At 44.5% G+C, this 24,947-nt stretch overlaps 1 protein-coding gene across 5 annotated transcripts in view; it reads left to right on the forward strand.

Moving 5' to 3' along the window:
* The window catches only part of LOC114795692 (collagen alpha-1(XIX) chain), a 118,987-nt gene that overhangs the window by 47,117 nt on the left and 46,923 nt on the right, over nucleotides 1-24,947 (forward strand). For all 5 annotated transcript variants that reach the window (XM_028989256.1, XM_028989260.1, XM_028989257.1 and 2 more), the window contains 4 exons: nucleotides 16,718-16,762; nucleotides 18,475-18,510; nucleotides 24,272-24,334; nucleotides 24,423-24,467. In XM_028989256.1, coding sequence (XP_028845089.1) covers nucleotides 16,718-16,762; nucleotides 18,475-18,510; nucleotides 24,272-24,334; nucleotides 24,423-24,467 — 189 coding nt within the window. The remainder of the gene's footprint in view (nucleotides 1-16,717; nucleotides 16,763-18,474; nucleotides 18,511-24,271; nucleotides 24,335-24,422; nucleotides 24,468-24,947) is intronic.

The raw sequence follows: 24,947 nt of genomic DNA on the forward strand, positions 1-24,947 counted from the left end.
GGCTTGAGAACTGCCTCACTGCCACGGTCGCAGCTTTTCTTTCACAGCTAGCTGAAATCAATGCGGGTTCGAAAATTACTAGTCACGTGATGTGTCATCAATTGCAAAGCAAGTACCGTGTAAACTCATAGGTCACTCGGCAGGTCACACAGCATGTCTTTTTCAGGCGACAGGAAGGCACGCCCCCAGCAGTTAGCACAACGCAAAGCTTGCCCTGTAACACGAGGCCCCCGCAGCCGCCACATCTATCCATGTCTGTTCAGAATTGATGGGGATCATTGAGCTACGAATCGGATGTTGGCGTGTAGCCGCAAGCCTCTGTGTCAAGGGTGTCTTCAGGCATGCGGGCCGATCAATGCACTGAAGCTGGTGCCCAGGAGAGTAATATGTGGGGATTCATGGGTAATGAGTGCATTGTGGCAACAATGTTTAATACAAACGGGCTTATAAAAAATGCTTTTCGGATTAATAGAGAAAAAGGTTTCTGCCCCGCTTGCAGTAAAATATCATAATTATATGTAGTCTTTTAAAACAATGTGCCGCTTTGATAAAAGGTAACTAGTATCTGCAGACTGAAGACCGAAGCTCACGTGAGGCTTGCCTGTCCTCTCATGTCAGTGTCATGGAGAGGGTTGGTGGGGTTTTTACAACTGCCTGCTGGCCTCCTGCGTGGAATGAGACACCTGCAGCTTGGCAGCTGTGTGTGTGTGTGTGTGTGTGTGTGTGCACCCATTCTGACACATGTCCTCAGCCCCATACCCTTGGTCACACAGAGCAACACCCGCCATGGAGGAAGAAGCGCCAGCAACCACTTGTCTTGCATTGCAGCTTGTCTTTTTTTCCCCCTGCCCTCCCACGACACATCATTTCCTGCATGCACATGGCGTGTGGACAATGTGAGGAAAGGTCAGAGCAACGTCTGCCGCTCTCACCCAGGGTGACAAAGTCAGACCGAGCCCTTCTGTGTCCAGTCACTGCTCAGACATTACTCACCCCAGTCACGCTTTGCTAATTAATTTCCCGGGTAAATCTGACTTGCTGCTTCCTCTTCCTGCCCGCGCGCCTTGGTTTGGAGCCAATGTGAATTCAGATTTGTAAAATTTGGGGACCCCTCACTTTGTGTCCAATGTACGATACCAAAAGATGGCCTCCACCGATTGAAATTACAGAAAGAATTAGGAAGGCCTGTAGCGTAGCTGCAAGTGTCACAGTTGGAGGGGGCTATTCTACGCGTTACAGGTCAGAGGGAACTTGGCTCGATATTTAGCAGCGCATATGCTGTTGACCTCTACTACATCACCTGTAGGGCTGGGTGATTATCCAAATGGCCTCCTGTTGATAAGCCACCGCTGCTGTCATGGCCTCGCAGCGGAAACAGGCACCGAATTATTTATGGCATGGCTAACAATGTACTCTAACTTTATTTTTTATCCTCCCGCTAATAAATCATGTGGTCTTTGGGGTTAGGATTCCACATTTCTTCGTTCAATATGAATTTCTATTAACCGATTCCCTGGCTCGGTAGTTTTTTGGAGAACTGTAGTCTTCTCCATGCATTTTATTAGTGGTTGTTCTTTTTTTTTTTTGTAAGTAGTGATGTGCATTTACTTTTGCTTACTGCTGGATTATAGATCTCAGACTGTTCAGGGTCATCTGGCACAATGTGTGAAGTCATTGGTCAATAGGATCATGTTTGTGCAATAGCTGCCATTGTAAATATCTGCCAGAGAGTAAATGTTGATTCAGATTGAAGTCATATTGAAGTGAAGTGACATGCATGTTTTGCAATTGGTAAAGATTTTAAGAAAAAAAGGATACACATTATTTGGGTAATTAGTTTGGTTATAAGGTATATTTGTTATGTCCCTGGGAGGAATAAGAAAAATAAAGAAGCTGCCTTGTCTTCATCCCTAAGCCAGACTTTGGAACCTCAAATGTAATAATAAAATGATGTTGATTCAAATACAAATGAATACATAATGTAATTAAATATACAGCACTGTGCAACCGTTTTAGTGTGTAGTGAAAATAATTAAAGGTTTTTCATCTTCCAAACAGTAACTGAAATTGTTGAGGAATTGTCTAAAAAAAATAGAACACAAATAATAAGGATTAATATATGAAAGTGAAAATTCCATCATTTAATTGTTGATAAAACTGTTGATATCTAGAGATGGTCTCTCCCACCTCTGTAAACTAAAAAATGATCTCCTACAAGCAAAAGTCTACAGATGGGAAAACAATATTGAATTGCTGCTCCGAGAACAGAGTAGTGGAGTGCAGTTTTTTTGTTTGTTTTTTGCTATTCAAATAATTTAATTGTTTAATAAACATAATCAATTTCTGCAATTAATCATTTCAGTATTAATTAATATTTGACTGTTTTTTTTTTTACATTAAAATCGCTTGCAGCTTAGATGCGCAGTGGTTTTGTTTTCACTGGCTTACATTGGTGCTTAAAACTTTTGCACAGTACTGTATTATACTTCATGAAATTCATTGTAAATTGTGTGCTTTTTGTTCATATCATGAGATATCATATCATGAACAATGCACAAAAAGTGCATAGAAAATCTACCATTTTGGATTACAAAAATGTTACAGTTTGAAATGGACCGTAGTTGTAGGATTTCCAAAGCACACACAGCAAATGTACAGAAACGTTATGCATATAACCCTGACTTCCATTTTATTTGGGTTAGAAGCATAGTTTAGCTCCATTAGTGTCCCACCACAGATGTTTGTTTATGGGACATGTCCCTCTAAACAATGTCCCACTCATACCCGATACACTCTCTGGCATGTGTGTATTCCTTGTGTTATTTATAATGCCCCTCTGCCTTGGTTGCAGGGTAAAAGGACATGGTGTCCTCTACGTTCTGACCTCCAGTGCGCTGTGAGACCACCACTCATGCGACACATTGGAAGGATCTTTGGGGATCAGCGTGATGCATTAGCATGCCGTACGGATAATTGCCGGCGTCCATCGGAACGCTGTCTTTTACAGCCTATAGGCGCGTGATGGGGAGGACGGTGCAGCCAGGTTACGTGGGGGGTGGTCTCTGGGTCGGCGGGGACCACAGCTGAGACTTCGCACTCGGATTTACACCTCCAAGCCTCTGACAGAAGCTGAAGGCCTTTTGTTAACCCTTTTGTAACACTCAATGGCCGACTCTTGCCAGCTTGGGTTTCAGCGCCACTCTGAGAGGACGGCGGGGCGCGGCAGCTTTGAAAGCACAGTTGTCACACTGCACTCAGACACCGACCGCTGACAATGTCACCGGCGCGATGAACTCACAGGTTTTCACTTGGTTGGGCATGGCGTTGGGGGCGGGGCGATGGACAGATGTGGCGGCCTGTGATTTATCAGTCTGCCGAGAATCTACACCCGTCCGCTATAAACACACATTAAGCGGCCAATTAATTACCGGGACTCATAGTGGGGGCAAGACCTTGAGAGGACCGCGTTTCGGACTGCCGCGCTGTTGGTTGGCTGAATGCGGGTGAACTCCCGGGTGTGTGTTTTGCGTGTGTCAAGTGTGCAACCGTGTGTGTTCTGAAAAGGCTGCTGATGTGAAATGAACTCGCTCGCTGATGTTGAACAGGGGTAATATGGGTCAGTGCATTTGTGTAACACCACAAGCACCACAGGGTTCTGATTCACGCTCACACACACACATTCTGGCTCACTATCTGCTGTCTCACGGCACAGGCATGGCAGTAGCCACTAAAAAAAGGCCCCGGGGTTCCTGTGTCACATCTAGCCAGCAAGCACCGCCCGAGGATAGGCATCTACCGCCGCACACGTCTGTGGCATTCAATCAATGTCGGCCCGGTCAGCGCTGCGGCGCTGGAATGGCAGGTGTCAGGTGGGGTCGAGAACTGCGCCTCCATGGCCCTGCCCCCCGGGGTCTCGTGTCAGGAGAGGTGGCCGAAGCCCGTGACTGGACGCCACGGTTTCAGATGACAGGTGATGCCATCTCAGATGGCCGTAATTGTTTTTATCCCTTTGTTTTCCTGCCGCTGCTTTGAAAAGGGAGAAATAACGGCAAGAACGAGGGAAGGGGGGGGGGGTTGCAGTGCGAGGGGGTGGGTTACGTCACCCTGGCCCATGACCGGCTGCGTGAGTCCAGATTGCCAAAGCTCGCCAAGCCCGAAGCATCCCGACTATTGCGAGTTATGAGCAGATGTATAATTTGGAGGAATGGGACTGGGGATCTCCCTCTAGCTGTCATGACATCACAAAACACAGAGGCGGCTCTGGAGTGGTGTTTACTGCATCATGCCCCACATTCAGCCTTCTGGAAAGTCCAGAGATCTGACCGTGACGTCAGCCGGATCCACGACCAATTACGGCATCCATTAAGAGACAAGAGCGCTGTCTCGTCAAAATGCGCAGGCTCTGTGTTAAAAGAAAAAGAGGGAAAAAATCCGTTTACCCCTCTATCTTATGACTGTAAATGGGAGTCGCGAGTTAAATGGAAGTTCATTATCTTCAGCCCACATAAAAATGCAGAATCATGTAATGGCATTACCACACTCTCAAGTTCTTATCAGCTGTTAAAGTCAATGAGCTCTTAAAATCCATCAGAGGAGATTGGGGAAGGGCTCCGGCTCACAGGAAGAGAGAGACTCTGACACTCAGCTGCACTTAAGAAAGGGGTTAAGCTTGGCTTAGGTTATGCACTAGCCTGTTTTTTTTCCTGTACACTTCTTTCTATATTTATTTGAATGTGTGTCTGTAAATCGGTCCGTCCTAATGGTGGGGTGTCTCTATTGGACTCCTTCATTTATTTCGAGTTCATGCATCTTTCGCATGCATTTTCTCACAAGCATGCACCTTCATGCATCTTCTCACAAGCATATACGAAAAAAAGGTATTTAAGTAACATAACCCAGCAGATTTATGTGGTACGTGTGCATACGCCCTCGCACTCCCCTAACAGCAGAATATTTGTGAGTCCTTCTGGGTCCAGAGAGGTTTTAGCCAAAAATGAAGCAAGTCTGCCACCCAGTGGCCGGATTCTTTTATAAATAAAAAAGGACCCAGAGGTCTAGTGTTCCCCAGCCTTGTTGCCTGAGACTGGCGAAGGGGAGGGGCATAACGTTTTTAGTGGGTATAAAGTCAGTACTTTCTCTTGCTTGTCTGTCATCTTTTTTTTTACGCCCGCCCCGCGTATGCAGATATGGGCGAGTTGGATGGCAGCGCCGTGTGACACTCGGGCTACTACTGAGAAACGCTAAGCTCCGTTTGAGAGGCTGCCAGGCAGCTGTCGGCTTTAGCATCTCCTCCTGCCCCCGGCTGCTCCTCTTAACCCGCAGTAAACAACTGGAACAAATCCTTTTTATTGAGGCTTTTCCAAGCTGCGAGCTCAGGGACCCCAACATTTCATTTTTTTTATTTTTTATTTTTTTGATGGGAAATTGATGAGCAAACATGGCAACAGGACCAGAGTGGAACCCTCCTCACTTTCACCCTATAAACTCATCCTGCTCATTAGTCACGGCCCACACCGATAATGATTTCTGGGGAAGATGTGAAAATCGATGTCACCCTGGTATGCAACATCCGCTCTGGTTAACCACGTTGTGGGAATTTTGAATTCGGTTGCATAGATCAGCTTGCAAAATAATTTTTTTTTCGCACTGTATTCTTCTGTATTTTCTGGATAGAAAGCTGCTCCTCAAGACGTTCCTTTCTTCTTCTGGTTTCGAGGGAAGCGCTGCGTTTCCTTCTCAGCCGCGCCGCGTTTGATTTGGTCTTGAAGTGTACACTAGCACCAGATCTGTGCATTTCACTTTGGCAAGAGGGGCTGGCGTTGCATATCCAGATAGACCAAGCAAACAACATGGACATTTTTTTACAAGATTTATTCCCCGGCTCCCCACGCTGAAAGGACGCAAAGTTTTTGCTGCGTGCGGGAATGAAAGAAAAAGTGAAAGTTTTAAGTTGAAGGATGTGGAAACATCTGCACAGGGGAGCATGGATGACATTTTGGAATTAATCTTAATTAAAGAATTAATTAGCAGTGTTTGCCTGCTGCTGGTAGACAGTCGGGGTAATTGCCGGAGTCAGGAAATAATGAGCGCTCTGATAGGAAAGGTTAGCGCCTCTCGTCTCCCGGCCTGACCAAAAGCCTGGCGGATCAAAGGCATCTGTTTATGATGTGTTTCTTTGCCAAGTCTCAAAGGCCAAGTGCAAGGAACAGGGAATAAAATCATATCTCTCGAATATATATATATATATATACACACACACACACACACACACACACACCTCGAGTCAGCCACTGTCATGGCAACCTGTCTCCAGGCTGCGTTGGCTGCTCGGCGCACTGCACATCTTTAGCGTAGCTGCTGCCGGGTGGGGGGTACAGACGCTGTGCTCTGCCCACGCTCGTAGGGCTCGGCTAGGGCACAGGATGAGTCAGAGCCCTGCTGCACAGCCACACCTCCAGACACAGCTGGATGCTAGTAGTGCGGAGACGCTGGTAGTGGGCTCTGTTTTGGACACTCTGGACAGAAGTGAAAGTGAAGTGACTGTCGTTGTGATACACAGCAGCACGGCACACGATGCACCCAGTGAAGTGTGTCCTCTGCTTTTAACCATCACCCTTGGTGAGCAGTGGGCATCCATGCTCAGTGGCACCTCAGTGGCACCGTGGCAGATCAGGATTCGAACCAGCAACCTTCAGTTTACGGGTCCACTTTCTTACCAGCTACACCATCACTACCCAAAAATGTCAATATTTTTTGGTGATGCGTTATTGATGAGGTGGAAATCAAGCGTCAACGTATCTAAGTTGAAAATCTAAACCTGTCTAAACACTAAATGAAGTGATTCATGATCAAATCCTGAAATTCTGCTGAAATTCATACATATGTAGCCTGACCGAATCGTTGAGAACTGTCATGAAATATCACAGAATATTGTAATATTATAGTTGTTATTGGGGTCTGTGATTCGCTACTGGACGGAGGAGTGGAGTAGAGCCCCGTACGATGCAGTAGTTTGATACGCACATGTCTGTGCTTCTGTGCGTGCGTCTACACCAGCCTTTCCTGTGTAATTTATTGGCCAGTTTAGCTGCATTAACACTCCAGACTCATTTCCATTGTTCTCCGCGTCTGGGATCTCGGCCAATCTGCCCGCAGTGGCAGCATCACTCCTGCCCTCCGGCCTGCGGGAGGGTATACACAGCGTGTTGGGCAGTGTAGCCCTCAGCAAGAGTCGGCCTCTGTTGTCTCTGGGACCTCGCGTTGCTCTGTCGGTCTCTTTGTCTAGAGAGTGCGGCATGTTGGGACTTTTATAGGGCGCTGTTGAGTAATTATTTGGGCAAAATTGAAATGGACATGTCGGGCGGGCCCGGGTTTATGATAATATTAATATATTGTCATTCATATTCTCACTTCATTCATTCTGTCAGTCATATTCTCACGATTCATTTAGGAAACTTTTCAATGCATTCAAAAATATGAGCTGCCCCGTTTTAATGTTTTTTGAATTTTCTACATTCTTGCTGTGACAGTAAGACCGTCCTAACAGTGACCACAACTTCACTAATTACGCAAGTAAATGCTGCTGTTTCAAAACTTTCTTCAGAGGTTTTTGAAGTGCAGTGTAACAGCACACACTGTAAGTGTAGGTTCTGAAGTAAAATGAGAGTAGGACAGAGCAGTGGGTCTGCTCGGTAGTGTACATTTTACGTTCATGTGCATCTGGAAACCAGTGGTTACGTTTCGCTAGAAGAATGACTGCAGACATCTCATCTTACTGCATTTCTGAAAGGAGAGCTAGTGGCATGTTGCTTAATTACATGGATTTTCTACATGGATTCAGAATCCCATTTATGTGGATTGTAAGCCGTCTTAGAGACAATCTTTTTCCACAGCTTCACTGCTTATTAGACACGTGCAGTAAAACGCGCAGTAGGCTGCTGTCAAAAGTCGTGTGTTAATTCTGTTCTACCTTTTTTCCGTGTATGTGTGTGCGAATTAAAGGGATTTTAACGGCCTCGGTAATACACAGAGCTCTCCTGGTTTATCAGGTGACCCCTCCTGACAGTTTGCTGGCTTATGTGGGCCTGTGAAGCGCTTTATTTGCACTTATGTCACTAAACCGTCCCCAAGTCACCAGCCTCCCCAAACCCTCGCTGCCCCCATCCAGCCCTCGGCGTTCCCGCGATGACGGAAATCCGCTGTTTGAGCCAAACTGTTGACATTTCGGCTCGGGATTACAACGTGGCGGCGTTGCCTCTGAAGGTGCCGCTCCACTCTGTTTATTTGCTTTGTGCTGCCTCGGAGGGAACGCCGGCGCCGAGGTGTGCCTAGGCGCCCGTTTTAGCTCACCCTGAGCCGGCGCGTGCTGCGGGACCCGGCGTGGCTCGCGTCTTGGGAACGAAAGACACGTGGCGGAGCCACTGGAGAAGCCACGTCCACTTTGGTTGCCTAGGGACAGCTTTTGCCTGATTTAGTGCTGTTAATGCCATCACGCTACAAAGTGCTAATGTGCTGAAGGCCCACTTTTATCACACAAGATATTTTCCTACTGGACACATTCAACATTTTTATCATGCTCTCTCTCACACACACACACACACACACACACACACACACAGCCTTTCCAGCTGCCTTTTCAACTCTAATCTACTGCAATGACCTGAAGGTGGGCTTCGCACCACAGTGCTCAAATAATAATCAAGAGTGCGGATGTTGTCAAATTTATAGGACACCCAGCGTTGCATAGCAACCGAGATTGGCCTCTGCGTCTGTGGAGAGGGGGGGGCTGCTGGAGCTCTGCAGCGATCTCATCCCGCTGTCAATTCCAAAAAAACGATAGGCCTTCAATCATGTCATGAGTTGCCACTGCATGGGGAAGCACCACACGGTCTGTTGAAAGAAAATATCTCTACACCCCATTTCTGTCAGCCCGCTCGCCAGCCTTTGCAACCGGCACAACAATAGCACCTCGGACCACAAAGGCAGATTCTCAACAGCCGTATTTAGAAATGTGGAAAGATAGTGAGCATGCATTTATTGAAATGTACCATTTGGAATGCTCCCTGAGCCTGTACATATAGAAGCAACCCCACAAAGATTTCATCATTTTTGGGGTGAAAGTTGCGATTATATGACAGATTGTGTGGTGTGTTTTCTCAAAAAACAGGATCAATTTGGTAAGACAGTAAATGAGTGAGAAGAACAATATTGATAGGCAGATGAATCGCATTCCTCGCTCAACCAACGTGACTGCAATGTTGTCTGGCCTGGGAAACACTGCCACCAACAGGTGTGGTAGAACAGCTGTGTTTTTTGGCTCATTTTTGTGAAAATTATGCACAAGGAATGGAAATATGAGGCTTCACAATAATATGCATTAAATTTGTGATTTTGCAGCGTTTGACATGATAGCAAAATCAGGAAAACAGGACATACTGATATTTGGTACTGATATATGGTCCTTATCCAACTCAGCAATTTCATTTACTTTATTCATTTCCTTATACTTTACTGTACTAATCTAAAAAAAAAAATATCACAGCACTGTCTTCGTGTTCTGGTTATGTTACATACATCAATAACCCGTCTCATCTTCCTCAGAAACTCCTCCTTTATCCTTCAGCTGGTTCAAAATTCAGCTGCCTGGGTCACCGCCACACGTCCATCCTCTGAACATTCCTATAGCAACTCCACAGCGTCTCCCTCTTAAATTCCGTATCGATTTCAAGATGCTGCTTCTCACTTTCAAGATGCTTCATAACCTGCCATCTTCGCATCCTTTTCATCTCTTTCACATCTGCACACCCTCCAGTACCCTTAGATGCACCACCTTCATCAATCTCACCATACCTTCTCCTCACTTGACTACAATGGGATTTAGAGCCCTTGGGCATGCTGCCCTTCACCACTGTATCACAAAACATCTGTAATGTGGACTTTTTTTTTTTATCTTTTCTTGCCTTCAAATCTCACCTTACCTCCTCAAACTTGAATAAACACCTTGGTGTTTTTTTTTTATACATTTACCAGAATCAGAGCACCAGCCACTAAACTTCCTGTCTGTATGCAGATTCATCACCATCCTGAGTCCAATGATGGTGGTGTCATCTGCAAAGTTCAGGAGTTTAACAGCCGAGTTTCTGGAGGTGCAGGCGTTTGTGTAGAGGGAGAAGATCAGTGGGGGTAGGACACATCCTTAAGGGGCACCAGTACTGAGGGACTGTGTTCTGGAAGTGGTCTCCCCCAGCCTTACTTGCTGCTTCCTGTCTGAAGGAAGGAAGCTGGTGATCGACAGAAAAGTAGCAGGTGACACTTTAAAAGCCCATAAACAGGATCCTGGACGGTCAAGGTGTTGCAGGATTTAAATCAGCCCCATATTCACTGCATCTTCCAATGTAGACAAACTGCAGGAGGTCCAACTGGTGTCCTGTAATGTCCTTCAGATGAGCTAAAAGCAGTCTTTCAAATTTCATGACCACAGATCATGACTGTTCTGAAGTAATTCAGTACTATGATAGTGGATTTCTTGGAACCGGAATGGGGCCTAGTGGGTAAGGAAATGGACCCGTAATCATAAGGCTGCTGGTTCGAATCCCGATATGCCAAGGTGCTACTGAGGTGCCACTGAGCCCTACACACTGCTCCCTGGCTGCTCATTGCTCACCAAGGGTGATGGTTAAAAGCAGAGGACACACACGGTGGAGCGTTTGAAGCAGGAGAGAACAGCTCCATCACACAGCTCCGGGGATCTGTTGAAGATGCCGGTGATGAATTGAGCCAGCTGATCAGCACAGGTTTTAAGGCAGGAGGGATACACTGCCTGATCCCGAGGCTTTCCTGGTCTTCTGTTTCTAGAACAGCCGAGTTCTGGGGGGAGGGGAGGGGGTGAGAGGTGCAATGGAGGTCATTCTCTCTGGACTGGGGAGTCCATCACACACTTGTTATATAATTTCTTTTGCTTGAATTATCAATGGTTTGCTTCATTGTTGATTGGGTTAGAGTGTCTTGTAGGGTGGTAGTAATTCACCCCAGTGGGTAACACAGCTGATTATGAACCAGAAAACCCCACTTACTATCAGTGTGTCGCTTAGCAAGACACTTAACCCTGAGTGTCTCCAGGGGGACTGTCCTTGTTACTACTGATTGTAAGTTGCTCTGGATAAAGGCATCTGATAAATGTTAGAAATGTCTTCAAATCAAAATGCCTTGTGTTCCTTGTATGCTGTGAAGTACCATTCAAAAGTGTTCAAGTAAAATCCAACTGGTAAACTTAAGTCACATACCACCTACTTGAACATTTTGGATTCCACTGATGGTTTATGGGTGGTTGGAGGAGATGACAGGGGTTGATTTGGCCTCCAAACTATCTACATCCACTCAAAATGTTTATTTATATATATATATATTTAAGGAAATATATATCAATTTAAGGAAACCGACTGAGGAAATTTAAAAATGCTTTGCAGTCGGTTTTCTTAATCCAGTCTCAATCCAGTCTAGTAATAAAAATTGTCAATGGAGGCACCACCTTGCCACTTACATCTTGGGACCAGATACCCACCATATTCCGTCTAGGGTGGTCCATGGGCACTATTTGTGTGGGCACTAAGTGTGGGGCTTATTTGCTAGTGTACGATTTAAAATGTCCAGGATTTACATTAATGGATAAAACAATAAAGAATCACCTTTGAGAAACTAGCTACCCTTTTTGTTGGTGTTTAATTATAGCCTGTCGCTCGGAACACAATCTTGAATTATGTTTTTGTGAGCAGAGATTATAGTGGGAGGAGCCCAATGATTGACTGCTTCACACACACGTCTAAATGATTGAAACAGACACCCATCAGCATGTCACATGCACAAACACTATTAAAGATTGTTTGTCCTTGCTTGTTTCATCTATTTATTGATATACTTGATTTATGTATGTGACTTTACACTAGCAATCATCCCCAGCACGTAAGGCTGAAAAAGTTCCCTGTATCTTGATGGGTCTGACCTACAAAATGACGACCCACTCAACATTAGACATGCAGTTTTGATGTTGTGGATCAAGAATTTGTGTCTTGGCTGTGAACTAGGTTATGATAAGCCATTTTTGTGCACTGACAACAAAACACATCACAAAACACATAGTCAACAAAACACATCACAGTTAAAAGAAAATTATGTGTTTCATTTAGAATTCAATTACAAACTAGCCAGCCAGTCTAACATCTATTCCCTGGACAATAAACTGGACAACATTAAACTTCAGTGAACTACCCAGCGGGAATATAGAGCCATTCAGCTACACAGGCTTACTCTTGCTGCTTTCGTGTCTCTAGCTACTGTTCACCGCTGGTGGACAGTTTGGGACTTTGAGATGCAGACCTTTTTATTTACCACAGGGATTCACCTTGGTGTTCATGATAAGAGTGTACATTCCGTACTGTACGCAGCTATTAGCGGTCTGCAGGATGTACACCCTGACAAACTGTTTTGTTGTAACCAACGGCATCAACTTGGAGGAGTACGGTCGTGACAAAAGTCTTGTCGCTTATCGATTTTGCAGAAACTCCAGCTATTAACCTGACTTTTCATTAATCAATTGGTGCATTGAAATGAATTAGTTTCACTGAAAAAAAATCTCATTTATTCAAGACAGAAAGGTCAAATTTTGCCAAGACAAAAGTTTTGTCGTCTATACAGAAATTGAACAAATTTACTGCAAATACAAAAATATGTCAGCAAATTGAGTAGTGTTGCTGTGAGATCAAAATGTTATATCTTGTATGTCTTCCATGAGCTTGAAGGACTGCATCCATGCGGTCTGGCAAGGATTCATACAATTTATTGATGAAGTCATCAGGAATAGCCAATAAAGCAGTCTTGCATGCCTCCCAGAGTTCATCAATATTCTTTGTTTCGTCTTCCATGCTTCCTCTTTCATCCTACCCCACACATGCTCACTGATGTTCATGTCTGGTGACTGGGCTGGCCAATCTTGGAGCATCTTGATCTTCGCCTTGAGGAACTTTGATGTGGAGATGGAAGTATGTGATGGAGCACCGTCCTGCTGCAGAATTTGGCCTCTTTTATGGTTGGGAATATAAAAGGTAGCTAAGATTTCTTGGTATTTCAGACTATTGATGTTGCCTTCCACCCTGCAGATCTCTCACACACCAATGTTGTTTCGTAAATCTCATCATCAACTTCAACTCAAACTACGTTTGATAAACTTAAAAAAATCATATGTTACTTAAAAAATCAAGTCGAACTAACTTAATATGTCTGGTTTGTAATAATGCAAAGCAATTAGGACCTCCTAAACCAAATGAATCATGTGGAACCAATGTCCATTATTCAATTAAGTAAATCCAATGATTTTTTTTCCTGTGAGGTGGGAAAGGGATGTGTAGTTAGTGAGCCCATGATGGGGTTGTTTATAGCGCAAGACCGGTTAAGGGATGGAGATGTGGACTAACGTCTTCATAAACCTGTGTTTGTCGCATAGCGCAATAGTAAAATCATTTGCATCCCCTTTATTGTTTACCGTGTACACCACTCTGTTTTATTGTTCATTTCAGACTGTTACTCCATCGCTTCCAGCCATGTGTTTCTATCCGTCTGAGGGACGCACAGCAGATTTTATCCCCCGTTTACTGTAAAGCGCCACTCAAATATTGGCAAGCGTTTTGAAGTCTGTTGCTGTGGTCTCTGGCACTGGATTTCCACACAAGCCTGAGTAGTTCAAATGAAGTCAGACGTCTAATTAATACTTCGTTCAGCCGCATTTCTCTGATGTTAAGCTAGAGTACATATTTTGTCTTTTCCCCAAACCTTTCTCTGAAATGAACGTATAAATTAAAGGTTATTTGTCTCTGTAATGAGACAGCTGCTTGGGGTATTTTGGGGTTAAATGTGCTTTATTAGTAGTAGTATTATCATTATTTCTAATGTGGGATTCCATCAAATCTTTTTCACATGATTAAGAGAAATCTTGTATAAAAGCGTGTAAATCAGCAGCTAACAGTGTTGCTTGGACAATGTTTTTTAATGACTCAACACCTCGGAAGAAATCTGTATGCGATGAGGAACAAGGAGGACAAAGATTTTTAAGGGCAGAGAAAGGAGTGATAATTCAAAAATGCATAATGCATTGCTTGTTTGGAATAATAGCTTATGAAATATTCATTAGTTAAATGACCTAATCTCGACAGACACTGCCTTTTTTCTCTCTGAAGTTGAGGGAGCTCAGGTAGGTGCCGGGGCTTAAGACAGAACAGACATCCCAATCACTCTAATATGAAGGAGGCTTTGATTACACCTTCATTACTGCTTTTTGGTGGTAAAACCCCTCTTTGATTATTTCTTGTCCTGCAGCCATTTGTTCGCTTTGCCATATCTTTTGTACCCCAAGTATTGTTCTGGTGAACCCATAAATGATAATGATTTTAAAATAATTGAAAGTATTGCAATTGTTTCTATGACAATCCGGCTGTATCAGGCTAATGTTAGGAAATGGTGAGTGGGGGTGAAGGGGAGAGGCACCTTTAAAAGCTTGGTGGCTTGCTAGTCAGAAGCATGTTTGCTGTACGGAAATGTTAATAAAAAAAGAACGCGAGTGGGCTGATCTTCAAATAAAAGTTTTAAAGTGAAGTGATTGTCACATGTGATACACAGCACATGATGCACACAGTGAAATTTGTCCTCTGCATTTAACCCATCACCCTGAGTGAGCAGTGGGCAGCCATGACAGGTGCCCGGGGAGCAGTGTGTGGGGACGGTGCTTTGCTCAGTGGCACCTCAGTGGCACCTTGGCGGATCGGGAATCGAACCAGCAACCTTCTGATTACGGGGTCGCTTCCTTAACCGCTAGGCCACCACTGCCCCAAAAAATGGCAGGAGCACTGCAACGCACCAGAGTCCCAACAAAGAGACACACCCTGCTCCCATTGTCTCATCATTTAGGGTAATATTTACCTCCTGTGGCACCCAGGCGCACACACAAATACACACGTGTGTACACGACCCAGTCAGATTATTAAAAGTGCAGGTTTTTTTGTTGTCGTTGTTTTCAGGCGAGCTCTTGTTGTTTTGGGGGTGAAAGCGCAAGCCACAAAATCAAACCCCCCCACATAATCAAAGTGTATGTAAATGGAATGTCAGAGGACAGGGAAGAGGCCTTTTGATTCGCTGCCACTCTTTCATCCAGCCGTGACCAGTGATCTACTGAGAGACTTTATACCAGCCAAACACACACACACACACACACACACACTAATGGACAAGCACTTAAAAGCAGCGGCGTTCGCATTGTAGGCAGCGGCATGCACTGTTTGTACAGCAGAATATTCGAAATTCTTTGGGAATTAAAGCACGGCATTCGAAAGCCGCATTCCACCGGCGGACTCAAAAGCGATATTTTCTCCACGACAGTCCGACTCACGCAATCCCTGCTGATTTGTCACATAGTTATGCTATCAAGCTGCTTCCAGATGAAAAAAAGTCATGAATAGACCGCATTCATGCTGAAGAAACACTTCAGGATCGTCTGTCTATAGGTTGAGAAGATCGTTAGGATTTTTTTTCCCATGTATACTTGAATATGAGCAGTAGCGCTGTGTCTGGTGGCCGGGGTCGGGTTTGTCCCTGAGCTCTTCTTTTGAATGATGGGGCCAGGGACACACACAGCTGGATGGGAGGCGATAAACCGGAGGGGTAAAGAAAGACTAGTGCACCACACAGGGCTCAGCAATTAAGTTGTTTTCTTGCTGTTAATTAAAAGTAAATTAGCTACTGCGACAAGAGGAGCTGTCGGGCCCTAATTGCCGGCAGCGTTCGTTTTTTCTACCTCGTTCCTTTGGCCAGCCACACTTGTGTGAACCTGTTGTTACTTCTCCCCCCTTCTTGTCTCCATTGATCCATTAACGGTCAGCATTTTCCCAGCACTATATAAGACAGGAGGCGGTTTACATCATCCAGAATCAGGAAGCAGTGGGTGTGAGCTGTCAATCATCGCTGTGAGCCACTCCCTTTATTAAAAACATCATTAAGCGTTACTCTTGTGGGTGTCAGAAATAGTTAAAAAGAGTTTATCCTCTCCAAGATACAGATTATTTATGTAAATTCTTCATGTGACCGCTATGCACAGCCAGAAAGGTCCATGTTTACATGTACATTTACATTTACAGCATTTATCAGACGCACTTATCCAGAGCGACAGTAGTTACAAGGACAGTCCCCCTTCGAGCAATTTAGGGTTAAGTGTCTTGCTCAGGGACACAATGGTAGTAAGTGGGGTTTGAACCTGGGTCTTCTGGTTCATAGGCGAGTGTGTTACCCGCTAGGCTACTACCACCCTTTGTTGGACTGCGTCATTTTCATGACTTTGGGTAAGTCAGGGGCAACTCTTGCTCCTAATAAGACTTGGGTTCACTTCACTTTTAATAAGGTGGAATTGATATGGACCACCCATATGAGCTTGTCACCTGGGGAGGGGCGGAGTCACTGACATTTAACACTAAACTCAGTTTTTCACACTGAAAATGTTTAAATTTAACACTGACTTTGGTGTGGATTTTATAAACACTGTGTAGTGTTAATTGAACTCTGCTGATTATGCTGTGTGTTAATATGTGTGTGTATATATATATATATATATATTATGTATATTTTACTCCACATGTATTCATGCATATTTCTTTCTCTCTCTCTGTCATTGTTTTTCCATTAGGGTCGTCGAGGAAAGTCAGGAGAGCCTGGAAAACCTGGACAACAGGCAAGTCCCAGACTCCAGAACATTGATCTCTCCCATACCGACATAGGTTTCAATCTGTATGTCTCAGAGAAAACAGCGTTTATCTTCCCTGCCGAGCTTCCGAACCATATACTCCCAGCAGCAATTACCATGTCAAACTCATCACTTAAAAATAAACAGATAGACACACCCGCTGTTGCACGTTTTAGCCCAGATCATTTTGGGCATGCTGCGAATCGACATTTGTCTCGCGTCTGAGGCGCAGCGAGCTCTTCGCAAGCAGGTACCAGAGCCTATAGGAAATCTAATGGTAATCCTCGTCTAATATGCAATGTGAGCCCTTGCTGTGTAATTCTATTACAGCTGGTGTTATTATGCAGATAGCTGCATAGTGATTAGAGCGCCTCCATGCATACAGGAGCTGATTGGGGAATTTGTGGCTTTATATTGATTTGCCACGCTCATCTATCAACCATTGTATTCCACGCAAATTAAATGACTTTCTTTCGTTTTATTATGCAACCCGTCTGGGGGGGGGGGGGTACTATTATAAAGGCTCCCATGCATAGATGTTATTGATGTGCATTACGATTCAGCCCAAAAGGCCTGTTTGACTGCCTGAAATATCGTCGTTCAGCAATCAATGGAGGGAGAGAGTTGAGCGCATTAACCCCACCCCAGACTTCAGGGCGCCGGCTTGTCGCATCCCAGCCGGATTCCAAAGTACTTAAGAGTCAGTTTATTATTAGACATGCAAGTTTGCACTTACCAGGAAGACATTAAATAAAACCACAATGTACATATAATAGTAAAGCAATAATAAAAGAAATGTACAATGTATGCTGTCAGTTGAATATAGCCACATGTTTTGCTTTAACCCTAAGGGCACATATTGATCTCCCATGAGGTAGGATGCATAATCTGATAATAAGTCAGTGTTTGGCAGTGTTTACATTCTTACCTATGATCATCATCTGACTCGGGTAACTAGGCTACCAAAAAAACCTTCAAACATCAGGTTATCAGTTATCTCCACGTGCTGCCATTCTTATTCTTTTTTTTTTTTATTTAGAGGCCTTCTGCCTCCTGTTTTTTTCCATGATGATTCATGAAAGCGCAGGATCTCTGCAAAAAAAAAACCAACCAGGTTCCAATAGTGCAGATATCTGCGCCACGATCCAGCGGCTGACCAATTCGCTCCTCCTATATGACTCGGGGTGTTGTCTGCCGCCGTAATAACTCATAAAGTTGTGGGAGAGCTGGCTGTGGCGGCGGCGGAGGAGGGTGACATTTGTAAATGGCACTGTCCTGATAATACCCGTGCCATGTGCCGGCGGTGCCGCTGTCCCCAGGAGCTGGCATTTCATGAGTCACCTGTCTCTCTGAGGTGCATTGTGGGAAGGCCAGTGCAGTAGGGGTTCGTTATTTTTATTTTATTTCCTTTTAAAATCCCTCTCCCACCATTTGCTGGAGAGTTGGTCCTACCTGGCTGCGTATTTACCAGCGCGGTTGGGGCAATCGACCTTTTTCAAGGACGTGCTGACGGTGTCCCACAGAGGAGCCTGTCACTGCGCTTGGTTTGTCAGTGACCATCGACAGGAGTATGTGGCGTCCAGCATCCATCACACAGAGCAAGCTGCACACACTTTGCTTACAGTCAGTCTCAATGTCACATTGAGTTTTGAGGGGTTTCTGGCTAATGTTGGTAATTTTGAGTTTATTTCACTTTGCAGGGTCTTCCTGGAACTGCCGGAGGAGCAGGAATGAAGGTGAGGACCCACGTTCAAAACAGAGCAAGTCACTCAGCACTCATTTTCTTTTTTTATGAACATGAGATTTGACAGGACCTGCCCCCTCGAGGGGGGATTGGTACATTGGGCTGCGCTGTCCATGTGGGCAAGCTTGGCGAATACGTAAACCGAGTCTGATTACACGCACGTTCACCTTGCCTAACAGACAGCGACCCGGGACAAACATTTCTGAAAAGCTTCAGCCGGCAAGCTGGCAGGCAGGCTCGGCCAACCGTCCTGTCCTACCCATGAGTGACATTTCTGGGGACGGGAGACGAGAAGGACACTCCCTTATCCCACCGATTGGCTGGACTCCGTCAAACACGGTCTCTCTCTACTGTGCATGTGAAACAGATGCACGAATGATATTCACACACACACACACACACACACACCACAGTCTCGCTTACCCTCAGACGCGGCAGTGGCAGATGGTAATTATGTACAGTGCTTTTGCAAAAGATCTGCCATCATTTTCATGGAACCCTGGGGTGTTGTAGCTCACTTGATGCATGATATAATATACATACATATATAAAACGGGTTACTCTTCGCCCTGCGCATTCTTCCCCCACGCGACATATTCATTCTTCTCCCCGGTGAAGCTTTAGGTCACAGAGAATCAATTTCAGCCGTGTCCTCCTCAGCCTCGTGTTTACTACTTTAGTGGTTCAATGCTAAACTGATTTAAAGATGTATTCCTTTGCATAATAGTGCTGACATTTCTGAAAAATGACTTCTGTGTAGTCATTACAGTGATAGCAAAGGACACGCATGCAGATTTATTGATTATTAAAATTTAGGCTTTACTCTATATTCCAGTTCGAAAGTGACTTGTTACATGTTAAGCAACTAAGTGATGTTATTGAATATCTATTTATACATTTTGTAAATCATATTGACATAAATAGACACAAAAAAAAAATATGAGTTATAATTTATATTATTCACCAAGGTCAAATTTTAATTAATAAATTATAAAAATCTATATGCTCTACATTGGCCAAAATAGCTGCATTTGACTTGTTATTACAGTGCACTGAAATCAATTGTATGTTTTTTGAAATATATTGTCAAAAGAAATTGAACACTGTACAACACCAGGGTCCAATTTAGCATTCTGATTGGCCAAGAGGACTCACAATAATGGTAATGCTTAATTAGTGGTTATTTATTACAAAGAGTAATCATCCATGCCATGTACTGTTCCTTGATGACTCCATGGCTACAGGTTAAAATAATGCAACCACATCAAGTCCCTACATAAAGTGGCCACGTTGTGACCCAGCTGTCACTTCACACCAGTCTATTAAGTATGACCCGAAAAAGGACAGTAATGAGTGGCTAGAACACACTGAGTGGCTAGAACAGGGACTGGAGCTGAAATTGTCCCCAGCACTGACAAATGCACCTGACATTTAAACAGAGGAGTCAATGTTTTACTGCAGCCAGAGGCATAATTAAAAGCTATAATGGTTTAATAAATGCATGTTAAAACTTTGTCAGAGTGCCTGCCATTTGCGCCACTTGTTTTATTTATGGATTTTACTTTCATACACAGATGCTTCCCTGCATTAATGTGCACATTTAGCAGAGGGTGAGGATATATCAGCCCTGCAGACACGTTTCAAACCCCTGAGTACACTGGCTGTCGACAAATGCATCAACACATTCTTCAAATACATCATCTGCACAATGAGACCCATTTCCGAATTGCAAATATTTGGACGGCCCCTGTGATGGATAACTTTTCAGCTGAGGATCTGTCTGCAGATTCAGGACAATTAGTTATGTGGTTGTGATGACTGCTTATGTCATTTATTTCAAGACGTGCCAGACACTGTTATGTCAGCAACTTGATGGAGCGCTAGCGTACGTCCTGTTTTTATTTTGTAACAACAAAAAGAAATTGGTTGTTACAGGAGTGTCCCTTCATGTTCAATCCAGGGACTGCAAGGATTGTGCAGTTTACAGCACCACTTTAGGGATATGCAAAGCACTCAAATTTAAGGTTTTCAAAGACACGTTCATGAAATTGACTCGTCCTTTACCTGTAATTTCCTTATTTTGGCAGACAAATACAGGCAGGTATAAATGAGTAGAGAAATCACATTTTGCTGACTTGGTTAAACTCAACATTCAGAGACAAGTATCAAATTGTGAGTTGGGAATTTAGATTTTACATTTATGGCATTTATCAGACGGCCTTATCCAGAGCGACTTACAACCAGTGGAGAACTCAGGGTTAAGTGTCTTCCTCAGAGACACAATGGTAGTAGGTGAGGTTTGAACCTGTGCCTTAAGCCAAAGAAACCCAGCTGTGTCCCCGACACCGTCGGATGTCCGTCACCTTACTGAGTATCCCCATGCTTGATTCACGGGTTCACTGTATTTTTCACAGTATTCTCATAATTCAGATATCATTATCTGCCTTGCGGCTTTTATTGCCAAACACAAGGCGCGAGGATTTTTCAGTGTTTGGACACAGTGTTTGCAATTCCTCTGCCCAAAAACATCTCAGGGTGAGCAGTCAAGGATTTCAGAATAGCCTGAGTGAACCAAGCGTTGGCGTTTCCGCAGGGACTCATTTGCCTTTGTGCACAATTGAGCCCAGACAAAAGGATCTCAGTGTCCCACAATCCAATTTGCTGCCCGCGAGCCGCAGCATCTGTACAAGTGAGTGAGCCGCGCTGCGCCGCGCCGAGGCTTCTCACATAGCCAGCAGACTGTGAACCTCTTCACGTTAAAAAAAAATACCGACGAGCGGGCAAGGGGAGCGGGAGTAAAATGATGAATCGTATCTGCCTGGAATGGGAAGGAGACGGAACGACGCGGGAGGGACGGGAAGTATGGGAGGTAGACAGAGGTGAGGTATCTTCTCTTAATTGCTGGCAGGTAAATGGATGTCAGTGCCTGTAAACAAGTGATTCCCTTCCCCCACAGAGAGCATGATGGGGGACTCGGAGGTTCGACCCCTTCTCTGTCGCTGCTCAGGCGCCTCTGTTGTGTGCGCCGAGTGGGTTTGGTACCGGCACATCAGACAAATAACGCCACTTATCAATGATAAAGACCGTTGTTCAAACGGCAACTGTCTTCTCCTCGCACCAGAACCAGAGAAGATTTGGACGCCGCCGTAGTCATAGCGCTTTCTGCAGTGACTGTCAGAGATATTTATTCCTCCCTCAACCGTGTCTGCTTTAAAGGACTCAAAAGTCACATTGTAAGGAGCTGTTCTGCTGTCTCCTGGAATAATGTAAAAAAAAACCCTCGCACACAGTGAGTTAATCTCATTACGCCAAACTGCAGTGTAATGGCGGTTATTAAAGTGCTGTCTCTCTCAGGCAGCTGGTGCCGGGCACTGGGAGCTCAGGCATGGATTTATCTATCCATCCATTCTAATTCAGGTGGCGGCGAAGAAAGTGCTAATAGTTTTCAGCCTCTTCCTTCAGAGGCATCAGTCAATCTGCTTGGTGCAGAATCCCCTCGGGGGGAGATGCAGCGGCCCCCGTCTCCATCGAGTCGTCGTGTGATGAACAACAGGTTATTGGCTGAGTTGAAAAGGTGGCAGCAGCCCTCGGCGCAGGCCGAGGCGGGAGAATGGGAAGGCCCGTCTCGAGCACGGATAGGAAGTAAAAAGCGTTTGGGGAAAATGCAGGCATTAAATTTCCCCCGGATCCAAATGTATTCATCTGTCCTGGCCATTTGTGCTCGGCACCTTTTCTCTGCCTCTGTTCGTGCCGCTGTGTCATTTTTATTTGTCCCCGAGGCATTTGATTCCTCTCGATCTGCAGTGCACAGTACTGGCAGTGTTGGGTGTCAACAGCACCATGCCTATCAATCATTCAGAATTGAAAATTGGGAAAAACACACAAATACTCCAGCCTATATGAAGATCAAATATCACACTATTAGCGAGTAATCATTACCATTAATTCAAATATGTGAAGCGTTTGTAGAAAGACAGCCTGATCTTACATGATAAATCATCAAGAAAAGATTCTGCTGTCTTTCTAGGCCACAGGTTATATTAAACCCTTTAAAACCTCATGAAGCTGCAGGATAGGACGCACATTTTTAAATAACTACATTTCACGAATCCAGTAATTACATGACATTGAGGTGTTAAGGGCTTAAGTTACATTTATGAACGATGATGTCACTGAAACACACAAAAGTGGTCCAAGGAGGGAGACTAGAGGGTCATAGGCACCCAAAGTTCCCTAATTCACATGTGGCTGAGCCAACTTCACAGAATAAGGCACAGACATGGTAGATGATAGGAGGTTCTAGGATGGTAGAACCATGGGTCCTTGGGTTCTTGACACTGAAACGTGTGTGACAGTGATCTCTTTCTGAAGGATAATGCTCCATAACAGTTGGTTTTAAGGAACATGAAAAAGAGATTAAGGACTTGAACAAAATCGCAATCGAGCCTCTGTGGGATCTGCCGTAATCGAAGTGTGATCCATGCAGGCACCACCTCTAACTTGCAGGATTTAAAGGATCTATTGCAAATGTATTGGTACCAGACACTACAGGACACCATCAAATTGGTCAGAGCTGTTTGGTAGCAAACACTGGTGGACGAAGTACAAAAGCTGTGTACTTGAGGTTGAGCAGAGATTCACAAGGTAAAATTTTACTCTGGTATACGTCCTCTGGGTTGAAGTTTACCACTCGAGTAAAGGTACAGTTATTTATTATGGTTCTAATGTTCTATCATCTGTTTGTGTAAGAAAGTACTTGCTTAGTCAACTAATTTTAGGTGATTTTTTCAACAAAATGTCTTTCATTTGCCTGACACTCATTAAAATGATCATAAGCACAAAACGTGAGGTATAACACAGTGATTATTGAATAAAGGTCAAAACCTATTGAAAAAAGTAAAAAATAATACAATAATACATAAAAGATTATCTTGGTAGTGCTGCGTGTATGAGTTGTAGGCATCTGTATATACACTTGTTAACATTTGTTAACATTATAACATTGTTGAGAAGGAGAAGGCGCTCAGTTAGATTGGCCACTAGGTGTTTTTTTGGAGGTGGACACAGGTCAGTGCGGGAATGGTGACAGGTACGCATCCCTGTACTTCATACATACGTGTCTTCTAACACCGTTCTGTCAGAACCAATATGAACTCTTACTGTAATTTGAGCTACAGCGGCTCTTCTATTGGATCAGACAACAGTGGTCTTGACTAGTTTTAATTTTTGTGAGGTCCTCACCACCAGACCTGGAACATTGAGCAGGTCCTTGTCAGAATCACTCGATTCTTACACCATTTTTCATACTTCCAACACGTCAACTTCAAGGTTAAACGTTCACTTGCTGTGTTGTGTATCACTGTTACTGCCAAGTATCACTGTTACGAGACAATCGTAATAATGTTATTCAAGCAGCCATAATGTTATGGCTGAAATGTGCTGATGGTTGTCTGTGCCTTCCGCACTTCCCGGCAGAAAAAAGGCATTTAGAAGAGGCCGGTGATTAGTGCTGTTCATCTGCAGTGATAAAGTGCCATCTATTGGCAGAGAGGAGATTCCCTCTCACTGCGGTCTCCACAGATGCATGTGTCTCATGATTAAGGTGTTATGGTGACAGCGGTCCTTGGGGAGGGGGCCGTAGGGCTTTCTTCTGCCAGAAGGCGTACAGATGTATTTAACACCTCATTTGTTGTTTGGGACCATGTTGTTTGGTGTGTGTTTGTAAAGTGACGTGTGTTTGTGTGTGTCCTCAGGGGGACACAGGCGACACAGGATCCCCAGGAGAGGCCGGAGTGAAAGGAGAGAACGGCGACCCCGTACGTATCTTTTTGTGATGGGCCATTCGCCCTTGGGATGACCTTAGCAATGCTGGTGATTAACCACTTCCTCCACACACACACACAGGGGCTGCCTGGCTCTGACGGTGCCAATGGGACAAAGGGACAGAAGGTATGTCACAGATAACACGTGATGCTGCGTGTGTTTGTGTTTCTTTTTTTTTATGTGAGCAAAGGTGGTGGGTGGGGGGGGGGGAGGGGGGAATGGGGGGTGCCAGCCTAATTAAATGTTTCCACATGGGTACAAATCGATAATGTTTTTTTTTTTTTGGCTGGTGTGATTCCATTAATCACAATCTGATACTTTTCTCTCCGCCCTTTGATCCATTAACGCGTTGAGGTTTAATCGATGGGAACTAATTGTCCTAATGCAAGTGAAAGGGTTTCAAAGTTGTATTATGCTTGCAGATAGTCAATGAATGAGAAAAGGGGAGAAACAAAAACGTGTGTGTATGTGTGTGTGCGCACGCTGTCATGTGTCCTCGAGCATTTTTTTTCCCTTCAGGGGTTTAATGTGCAGCAGCGGAACTTCTTCACTTGAAGCTAAATGCGCCTGCTGGTTCATTTCAAGCTTGGTTTTTAGCCCATTGCA

This window comes from Denticeps clupeoides, chromosome 8, assembly GCF_900700375.1.
Source record: "Denticeps clupeoides chromosome 8, fDenClu1.1, whole genome shotgun sequence".
NCBI classification, from domain to species: Eukaryota; Metazoa; Chordata; class Actinopteri; order Clupeiformes; family Denticipitidae; genus Denticeps; species Denticeps clupeoides.